At 39.2% G+C, this 11331-nt stretch overlaps 1 protein-coding gene across 4 annotated transcripts in view; it reads right to left on the reverse strand.

The window, feature by feature from the left end:
* The window catches only part of WDR41 (WD repeat domain 41), a 48996-nt gene extending 47008 nt beyond the window's left edge, over positions 1 to 1988 (reverse strand). For 3 of the 4 annotated variants that reach the window (XM_025387312.1, XM_025387310.1, XM_025387309.1), the window contains exon 1: positions 1570 to 1988. In XM_025387312.1, coding sequence (XP_025243097.1) covers positions 1570 to 1620 — 51 coding nt within the window. In that variant the 5' untranslated portion in view covers positions 1621 to 1988. The remainder of the gene's footprint in view (positions 1 to 1569) is intronic. The other variant, XM_025387311.1, reaches the window with a different exon arrangement.
* Positions 1989 to 11331: the final 9343 nt, after the last annotated feature.

The raw sequence follows: 11331 nt of genomic DNA on the forward strand, positions 1-11331 counted from the left end.
AGGGCTTCGCCATGTCGGCCAGGCTGGTCTTGAACTCCTGACCTCAAGTGATCCGCTCCCCTCGGCCTTCCAAAGTGCTGGGAATACAGGAGTGAGCCACCGCTCCCGGCCCAGATAATTCTTTGTTGTTGAGCGCTGTCCTGTGCATTGTAGGATATTTAGCAACATTCCTGGTCTATACACATTAGATGCCAGTAGAACTGCCGCTCTGCAAGGCATGACAATCAAAAATGTCTCCAGACATTGCCAAATGCCTCCTGCGGGGCAAAAATCACCCCAGTTGAGAACCACTGCTTAAATGAGAAGCCTGGATACAAAGTTCTTGCATAAATTAGGGAAAATCACAGGTTCTGATAATGTACAAATTCACAGCAGTTATACAACTGAATTTACCTTCATACGAAGAAATATATAAATTTAAAACATGCATAAATGTCTTCCAAAAAAAAAAAATCACCACAAAGCATTAATTTTGCATTTATTCTGTCTTCCTTCTAGCAGAGGTTGTGGTGAGAAATTTGAAAACTGTATAAACTGCTTCCCCTCCAGTGAAAACTTGCCAGGAATGGGAGAACTGGTTAATCAAATTACACGATTCACCAAAGAACCAGGTTAAAACAGAATTATCCAAAATGTCGTATATACAATATGTGGCTATTTAGTAATCCACAATTCTTCCACAATCTCAAGGATTTAGGATTAATATGAAACAAGAAAATTTTAAAAACAGACAATACCATCAACTGCAAAGACATGAGGAAGTTAAAACAGTAGACTGCCTACTCTCAACAATCCAATTTCTTACTTTTAACAATCTAAACAAATACTTCCTACGAGAAATAAAATGGAATTCACAAATTCTGTTCTTGTGTGGCATAGGAAATAAATTCCGGACCTCAAAATTTTCAAGACTGCAAAAATCATTGTATTCACATTTCAAATGTAAATCTCATTACACACGGTCTGTTCAAATAAGGGCCCATGAAGAGTGTGTGACTATGAAACCAAAAACAGCAGTTAATTAGAAAATCATGTTCTTGACCTTGAAGCAAATTATTACTTTTTAAAAATAATTATATCCTTTTTTGGTTCTTGGATAAGTAAATTAATTTTATATTCCCTGAGCTAGGATCAGCTGACACCAGGAAGAGGCACCAATTCAAACCAAAAGTGGAAAGCTGCGGTCACAACTCGTTCGTTTCTAGCTAAATTGGATACTTTTTAAGTGGAAATGAAGATAGTTTCGGTAGCCAGAAGCCCTAAGTTGTCACAGGTCCCAATAGGACTGCAGACCCTGAGCCAGGGTCTCACGATTCGGCTAGCCGTGGAACGGGGCCGGGGGTCTGCAACTCCAGGGTGCGTTTGGGGGCCCGCCGGGTCCGGTCCAAGGAGCCTCGGCTCGCGCGCCCTCCGCCCCCACCGGCGTGAGGACTGCGAACTGAACTAACTCAGCACCCAGCCACGCCTCCGCCCGGGTCCCCGCGGTCGGAACCCAGGGAGGCCGAACCGGAACGAAGCCGCCCCTCCAGCAAGCTCGGAGGGCGCAGGGCAAGCCCGCCCGGGGTTTACCTCGGCCAGTCCCTGCGGTTCTCGGCCTCCCCCGATCAGCCATCGCAACATCCGGGCAGCGGCGGCGTCTCGCCCGGTCTAGCCCGTCTGCCAGAACTCCACCCCGGGCTCGGCCTCCTCCTTCCTCCCCGGCTGCAGCGCAACTGAGGCGCTAATACTTCCCGCCCCAGATCAGCCCACCGGCCGAAGGAATGCAGACCACAGTTGAGGGAGAATTTTTGTCCCGAAAGCGCTTCCGTACCCAGCCACAGAGGCTTGGTTTGGGCAATCACTTCGGAGCGGCGGCCGGAGGCGGGGACGGCTGCGGCGATTGCGGGGCGCGCGCTGCTCCGAGTGAGCACGCGCGGGGGCGCCGCCGGGTAGCCCACGGAGCTTAGGTAGCTCGAGCGGCCCCTGGTGGACGCGCGCGGAGCAGCAACTAGACGCCGGCGAGCAAGCGCGCACCAAGAATAGTCCCCCTCCCTGTGACATGGCTTTAGTATCCTCCACTTCCTGGGGTACCAGGAAACCTCCCCCGCTTTCCCAAGAGCTGGCTGAAGAAGGTGTACCGCAGTAGACTTCTGCATCCAGACAAATCCAGTGGCTTATGTGTACACCCGAATAAATCTGGCCAACGTTTACCGTGTGCTGTATAGTACAGCTTCTGCGCTGAAGCTTTACATAAATCCTCATGGTAAACCTATATCCTCTATTTTACACATCAAGAAACTGAAGCTGTGAACGATTAGGTAATTTGTCTAAAGATAACAGCTAGGAAGTGACTGCATTGGTAGTGTTCTTGACTGTATGCTATACTAACAGAATCTCCCTCAAGAATAGAAGGCAGTTCATATACCTTTTTTGACTACTAAATTTTCTTAGGTAGTCAAAGGGCTGTGGTTCTCTATGCTGACTGCATATCAGAATTACCTGGGTAGGTTTTGAAAATGTAGATTCCTGGTTTCCACCTCAGACTCATTAAAATAATCTTTGTGGTTGGAACGTAGGAATCAGGGTTTTGGAAACGTTCCTCGGGTGATTCTGATGAGTAGCAAGGTCTGAAAATCGCTGGTCTAGGAACTACTTATACATATCATGTTTGCAAAAGTGTAAATATATATATTTGCATATGTATTTGTTAGGTTCAAATAATCCTCCTAGCAGTAAATTGTTGTAGGGAACCTACAGATGTCCCAACCAATGCATTAATTCAGCAAACATGTGTTGGACACAGATGCACTAGAGAAGCAGAAAGGAATCGCATAAAATGCTGCTCTGGAGGGACAAGGCAGAATATCCCAGTCACCAATAAGAGAGAGCCATATATTCCACTTTAAGGTAAGTTAGTCGTGAGCAGCTGCACAAACTTACAGTCCCTCTGGAACTGGACTCTCCTATAATTCATCTTTGTATTCCTTTGAGTGCACTCAGCAAGAACACACTCCCAAGGATCAGGAGCATGTTGCCTTCTGTGTGCTAGCCCCAAATTGCAGTCTGCATACAGTTGAAGACAGACCAAAACAGAGACTATCCCCTGGGAAAGAGGGACTTATCTTTAGTAAAACAAAGCCCAGAGACATCAGGAATTCAGTTCTGGAAGGAATATCTTCAAATGAGACAATGTGGTTGTGCAAATAGCCTAAATTTTATCCTTCTGATTATCCACATTCTTTAGGGTTTGCTTCATGCTCTTTAGGGTTTGCCCACTGCCACATTACTCTGATGTAAGGAACATTCTGCTGATCCTTTAAAGCACGGGTCCAGGGGTGAACACTTCCTCCCTTGGTTCCTCTTAGGACAGCTAAGAAAGAACTTTTTACAAGATTAGTATATTATTGGGCACACAATGTATAAAGATGTAATTTGTGGCATCAATAGAAAGGGTGGGGGTGGAGCAATATAGGAGCAGAGTTTTTGTATGCAATTGAAGTTACATTGGTATAAATTAAAATGAGATTGTTATAACGTTAGGATGTTAAATGTAATTCTCATGGTAAACACAAAAATACCTGTAAAATATACGTAAATGGAAATGATCAGGGAATCAAAACATTTACTACAAAAAATAAGCTAAACGCAAAAGATGGCAGTAATAGAGGAAATGAGGTACAAAAAACTATAAAGCATATAGAAAACAAATAGCAAAATAGAAATTCCTCTTTATCAGTAATACTTTAAATATAAATAGACTAAACTGTCCAAAGAAAAGGCAGATGGACAAAAAACCCAAACTCTAGAATCCAACTATATGCTGTCTATGAAAGACTGACTTTAGATCAGACACAAATAGATCAAAAGGGAAAGAACAGAAAAAGATATTCTATGCAAATAGTAACCAAAAGAGAACTGGAGCGGCTGTACTAATATCTGACAAAATAGACTTTAAATCAAAAAAGTTTCCAAAGACAAACAGAAACATTATATTATATATTAATAAAATAGTCAATATAGCAAAAAGATATAATAATTATAAATATTTACACACCTAATAATAGACCCTCAAAATTTATAAAGCAAAACTTGACAGAATTGAAGAGAGATATAGTTCTACAACAATGGTAGCAGACTTCATTTGCCCACTTTCAATAATAGATAGAACAACCAGACAGAAGATAAAGAAATAGAGGACATAAACAAACACAATAAACTAATTACATCTAACACATATAAAGAACATGCTACCCAACAATATCAGCATAAACGTTCATGTCAAGTACATGTAGGACATTCTCTTAGACCACATCATATGTTAGGCCACAAAATAAGTCTCAATCAATTTTAAAAGATAGATATCACACGAATTACCTTCTCTAACCACAACAGGAATCAGTGACAGAAGTAAAACTGGAATATTCACAAATATGTTGAAATTAAAACACTCAACCAATGAGTCACACGCAAAAGCAGCACAAAATAAATTATAAAATACCTAGAGACAAAAACACAACACGACAAAACTTATAGGATGCAGTAAAAGCAGTAAAGGGAAATTTATAGGTATATATGTCTACATTAAAAAAGAAAATCTAAAATCAATAACCTGACTTTATACCATAAGGAACTTGAAGTAGAAGAGCAAATGAAACCCAAAACTAGTAGGAGGAAGGAAATAATAAGAATTAGAGCAGAGATAAACAAGATAGAAACTAGAAAAAATAGAGCAAATCAATGAAACCAAAAGTTGGTATTTTGCAAAGATTACCAAAATTTAAAAACCTTTAGCTGGACTGACAAAGGAAAAAAGAGAAAATGCAAATAACTAAAGTTGAAAATGACAGTGGCGACATTACTACCGACTTTACAGAGAGAAAAGGGACTATGTGACTACTATGAACAATTGTACGCAAACAAGTTAGATAACCTAGAAGATATGAATAAATTCCTTGAAATACACAAGTTATTTAAATTGACTCAAAAATAAATGGAAAATATTAACAGACGTATAATAAGTAAAGAGATTGGAACAGTATTCAAAAACCTCCCCAAAAAGTGGAGTCCTGGATCAGATGGCTTTACTGATGAATTTACCAAACATTTAAAGAAGAATTCACATTAATCTTTCTCAAATTCTTCCAAAAAGTGAAGAGGAGGAAACACTTTTTAACTCCTTATACAAAGCCAGCATTACCCTGACACCAAAGCCAGATAAAAACATCACAAGAAGAGAAAATTACAGGCCAATGTCCCTTATGACTATAAATGAATAACTGTTTGATATAATATTATCACATTAAATCCAACAGCATATTAACAAGTATTATTTACTATGACCAAATAAGATTTATTCCAGGAATGGAAGAGTGATTCAATATAAGAAAATCAACCAATGTAATACATCACATTAATAAAACAAACAAAGATAACCACAGGATCATCTCAATTGATGCAGAAAGGCATTTTACAACATCCAACACCCTTTTATAATAAAACTCTCAGAAAACCAGAAATAGAGGGGAAATTCCTCAATATGATAAAAAGTAATTATGAAAAACCCATGGTTAACATCACATTCAATGGTGAAAGACTGAAATCTTCTCCCCTAAGATCAGAAACAAAATAAAGATGTCCTCTTTGACCACACTCTTCAACACTGTATTGGAAGTTCTTGCCAGAGCTAGTACACAAAAAGAAGTAAAAAGCATCCAAATTGGAAAGGAAGAGGTAAAGCTCTATTTGCAGATGATATGACCCTATATATAGAAAATCCTGAAGAATCTACATAAAAGGTATAGAGATAGTAAATAAATTCAGCTAAGTGGTACTAGATTAATACAAAAAAAAATTAGTGTTGTTCCTACTTGCCAACAATGAACAATCCAAAAGGAAACTAATAAAACAATTCCATTTACAATAGCATCTAAAATAATTAAATACATAGGAATAAATCTAACCCTAGAGGCAAAAGACTTCTATACTGAAAACTACAAAACATTGCTGAAAGAAATTAAAGAGTACCTAAATAAATAAAAAGACATCCAAGCTCTTGGATAGAAAGACTTAACATTGTTAAGATATCAGTATTTCCCAAAACAATCTCCAAATTCAATGCAATCTCCATCAAAATTTCAATAATCTTCTTCCTAAAAATGGAAAAATAATCCTCAAATTTATATGGAATTGCAAGGGGTCCCAAATAGCCAAAATAATCTTGACAAAAAAGATAAAGTTGGAGGACTCACACTTCCCAACTGTGGAACTTACTACGAAGTTAAGGTAATAGTACTGACACAAGGACAGACATGTAGACCAATGGAATAGAACAGAGAGCCTAGAGAAAAACTCTCACATATATGGTCAATTTTTTTGACAAGTGTACTAAGACCACCCAATGGGGAAAGGACAATCTTTTCAACAAATGGTACTAGGAAAATTGGATCTCTACACATAAAAGAATGAACTTGGATCCTTATCTTTTACCACACACAAGTATTACGATAGTCAAATACCTAAACTTAAAAGCTAAGTTGTAAAAATCTTAGAAGAAAAAAAAATTGGAGGGGAAAATCTTCATGACATTAATTTTTTTTTTTTTTTTTTTTTTTTTTTTTTTTTTTTGAGACGGAGTCTCGCACTGTCGCCCAGGCTGGAGTGCAGTGGCCGGATCTCGGCTCACTGCAAGCTCCGCCTCCCGGGTTCATGCCATTCTCCTGGCTTAGCCTCCTGAGTAGCTGAGACTACAGGCGCCCGCCACCTCGCCCGGCTAGTTTTTTGTATTTTTTAGTAGAGATGGGGTTTCACCGTGTTAGCCAGGATGGTCTCGATCTCCTGACCTCGTGATCCACCCATCTCGGCCTCCCAAAGTGCTGGGATTACAGGCTTGAGCCACCACGCCCGGCCCATGACATTAAATTTGGCAAAATTTAGTGGCTGTGACACCAAATGCACAGGCAACAAAAGAAAAAATAAAACAATTTGACTTCATCAAAATTAAGAACTTTCATGCATCAAAGGATACTCTCAAGAAAATGAAAACCTAGAGAATGGGAGAAAATATTTGCAAATCATACATCTGATAAGGAAGTGATACCTATAATATATAAATATCTCCTACAACTCAACAACAACAACAAAAACAACCCTAATAAAACTGGGCAAAGGACTTGAGTAGACATTTCTCCAAGGAAGGTATATGAATGGCCATTCCCTTATGCACTTGAGAAGAAGCTCAACATCATTAGTCATTAGAAAAATGCAAATCAAAACCACAGTGGCATGCCATTTCACACATACTAGGATGCTTATAATTGTTTTCAGATGGAAAATAAGTACTGATAGGGATATGGAGAAATTGGAGTCCTTGTGCATTGCTAATAGAAATGTAAAATGGAGCAGCCACTGTGAAAAATCGTTTAGCAGACCCTCGAAAGTTAAACATACAACTACCATATGACCCAGCAAGTCCACCTCTAGGCATATATCTACAAGAAATGAAAGAAAGGACTCAACAGATATTTGGGCCAATGTTGACATCAGCACTATTCACAATAGCCAAAAAGTAGAGACAACCCAAATGTCCATCCACAGAGGAATGGATAAATAAAATGTAACATACGCATAAAGTGAAATATTACTTAGGCATAAAGGAATTAATTTTTAAATATATTCTATAGCATAGATGGACCTTGAAAACATCATTTTAAGTGAAATAAACCAAATACAGAAGAATAGATATTGTATGATTCCACTAATATGAAATGCTTAGAATAGGTAAATTCATAGAGACAGAAAATAGAATAGAGGTTACCAGGGATGAGAGGGGGGAAATAGGGAGTTATTATTGAATGAGTACAGAGTTTATGTCGAGACCGATGAAAAAAATTTGTGTATAGATAGTGGTGATGATTATACAATATTGTGAATGTATTTAATGCCACTGAATTGTACAATTACAAATGGTTAAAATGACATATTAGTATGTTTTACCACAATAAAAGAGATAAATAGACCAATGGGACAGAATAGAGTACCAAAATAAAACTACATATATATGGACAACTGATTTTTTTTTACAAAAGTGTAAAGGCCATCAGTATAGAAAGACTTTTGAAAAAGGCTTTTTGTTAATGGTGCTAGACAATTTGGTATCCATATCCAAATAAATGTACTTCAATTTATATCTCATTCCATATGCAAAATACAGGATTAATCATAGGCATAAATGTAAAACCTAAATCTATAAAACTTCTAGAATAAAACATGGAAAGGCCAGTCACGGTGGCTCAAGCCTATAATCCCAGCACTTTGGGAGTCTGAGGTGGGAGGATTGCTTGAGCCCAGCAGTTCAAGACCAGACTGGGCAACATAGCGGGACCTCATATCTACAAAAAGTTTTAAAATTAACCGAGTGTGGCAGCAGGTGCCTGTGGTTCCAGTTACTTTGGAGGCTGAGGCAAGAGAATCACTTAAGCTCAGGAGCTAGAGTCTGCAGTAAGCCATGTTCATACCACTGTACTTCAGCCTGGGTAACAGAGTGAGACCCTGTCAAAAAAAAAAAAAAAGGAAAAAAGGAAAAATCCTTGTGACTTTTTAAAGATTTGATCTCAAAAGCACAATCCATAAAATTAAAAATTGATAAATTGTACTACATCAAAATTAACACTTCTGTTCTTTAAAAGACACTGTTAAGAGAATAAAAAATAAGCCATAGACTAGGGAAAATATTTCCAAATTATGTAGGTGATGAAGGACTTGTCCCCAGAATATATAAAGAACCCTGAAAACTTAATAAAAGTCCAGTTCTGAGTGAGATAGGATAAACACACATCACCCTTTCTCTCCAATTGAACAAAACTATAAACTTTGAACAAAATAGATGATGTAACTCTTTGAGGACTCTGGAAAAGGTGGATTGGGGAAGAATACCAGAATTCAAACTACCAGCAAGTCAGCATTTCTTTTTTTCTTCAGCAACTTCCCCAGCCTGAATCCAATGCAACCTCAAATCTGGAAAGGAGCACTGTGGTACAGAAAGAGAAAGGTGTACCTTCTAGTTGTGGCTTCTAGTTGTGGCTGGAACTGCAGGAAGAGGAACTCCCAAAGCTTAGAGAGAATGCAGGAATCCTCTGGGTCTTTTCCTGTCCTTTTTGTCCATTCTCTCATGCCTCAGACTCCAAGATATCCCACAGCAATGGTGGCAGCTGTTATAGTGGCTACCAACAGGAGACTGCAGGAGCCAAAACTCTAAGGGAAGGGAGACTTCCTCTCCATTCAGTGGAGCTCATGCTGCAAAAGAGTGCATCCAAACCCAGACCTGCTTTTTCCCATCTTTCTACCCTTCCACTAACTAGCACCAGAGGTGGAGCAATTATGAAAGTGGGTGGTTTCCAAAAAGGGAAACCCCAAAGAAACAGAAAGTACCAGAGAGAGAGTGGAAATAGAAGAGTTCAGGAAAGCAACCCCAATTAGTGTTATATGAGCATCTAGGCTCACCTTCCTTATCTTCATATGCAAGGCTCTTAACCTAATTAGTGTGCCAAAGACTTTGAAAACTGAGCTAATAGAATTCTGCCCAGGTCCAAGACTAATTACTAGGTGGGACAAATACAGATAACACTGTAAAGGCATTAAAACTGAACAAACATTGGAGCCACAGCTCACAGAAGGTGAATTAAAACTTGTGCCTAACCTAGTCAGGTTAATTGCTTGTTAAAAGAAAAATACCAACAGTCTCCATAGGACTTAAAACCAAGATTCATAGTGTCATATTCCAAAGGTCTAGGAGTATAAGCCCAAATTACTTGGCATATGGAGAAACACAAAAGTCTCAGCTCACATGGAAAAATACAATCAACAGTAGCCAATGACAAAACTACAGATGTTGGAATTACCTCACGAAGACTTTAAAACATATTATAAAAATGCTTGCATGGCAATTATAAACATTCTTGAAACAAACATTAAAACACAATGTATCAGCAAAGAAATAGAACATATAAAATAGAACCAAATGGAAAATTTTAAATTTAACATAGAAAAACCAAAATTTAAAACTCAGTGGATGAACTAGTAGCAGAATGGAGATGACAAGGCAAGAGTCAGTGAACTTAAATGGAGAAAATCAATAAAACCAAAAGCTGGTGTTTAAAAAGATCAATGAAATTAATAAGCCTCTAGCAAGACTGACAAAGAAAAAAAATAAAAGATAAAAATTAGCAGTATAAGGCATGAAAGCAGGGATATTACTTAGGCCCTACAGACATTAAAAGGATTTTAAGAGAGTATTATAAACAACCCTACACACAAAAATTTAACGACTGATGAAATGGAGCAATTTCTCAAATATCACAAATTATCAAAATCTGTTCAAGCTCAAATAGGTAACCTAAGTAGTCCCATAACCATTTACAAATTGAATTTATAGTATAAAATGTTCTTAAAAAGCAATCTTAAGGTTCAGATAGCAAATCATAATGAACATCCCAGCAGGATTTCTTGTAGATAGACAAGCTGCTTCTAATATGTATAAGGAAGGGCAGACAAACTAGAATGTGCTGTGAGACATTACATTAAAAACCAAAAAAGACACTAAAATCTTTAAAATTTGGACCTTGTAGTCCCTGCTCTCAAGAAACATATTTCAGGAGGTGGCAAGATGGCCAAATAGGAACAGCTCTGGTCTGCAGCTCCCAGCGTGATCGACACAGAAGACAGGTGATTTCTGCATTTCCAAATGAGGTACCTGGTTCATCTCATTGGACAGTGTGTGCAGCCTACATAGGGCAAGCCGAAGCAGGGCAAGGCATCGCCTCACCCAGGAAGTGCAAGGGGTCGGGGGATTTCCCTTTCCTAGCCGAGGGAAGTCATGATAGACTGTACCTGGAAAAACGGGACACTGCTGCCCAAATACTGCACTTTTCCCAAGGTCTTAGCAACTGGCAGACAAGGAGATTCTCTCCCATTCCTGGCTCAGTGGGCCCCACGCCCACAGAGCCTTGCTCACTGCTAGCACAGCAGTGTGAGATTGAACTGCAAGGCAGCAGCCTGGCTGGGATAAGGGCATCCACCATTGCTGAGGCTTGAGTAGGTAAACAAAGCAGCCAGGAAGCTCAAACTAGGCAGAGCCCACCACAGCTCAGCAAGGCCTACTGCCTTTATAGACTTCACCTCTATGGGCAGGGCATAGCTGAACAAAAGGCAGCAGACAACTTCTGCAGACTTAAATGTCCCTGTCTGATAGCTCTGAAGAGAGCAGTGGTTCTCCCAGCACAGCGTTTGAGCTCTGAGAATGGACAGACTGCCTCCTCAAGCGGGTCCCTGACCCCTGTGTGGCCTAACTGGGAGACA

The sequence above is a fragment of the Theropithecus gelada genome, chromosome 6, assembly GCF_003255815.1.
Source record: "Theropithecus gelada isolate Dixy chromosome 6, Tgel_1.0, whole genome shotgun sequence".
NCBI lineage: Eukaryota > Metazoa > Chordata > Mammalia > Primates > Cercopithecidae > Theropithecus > Theropithecus gelada.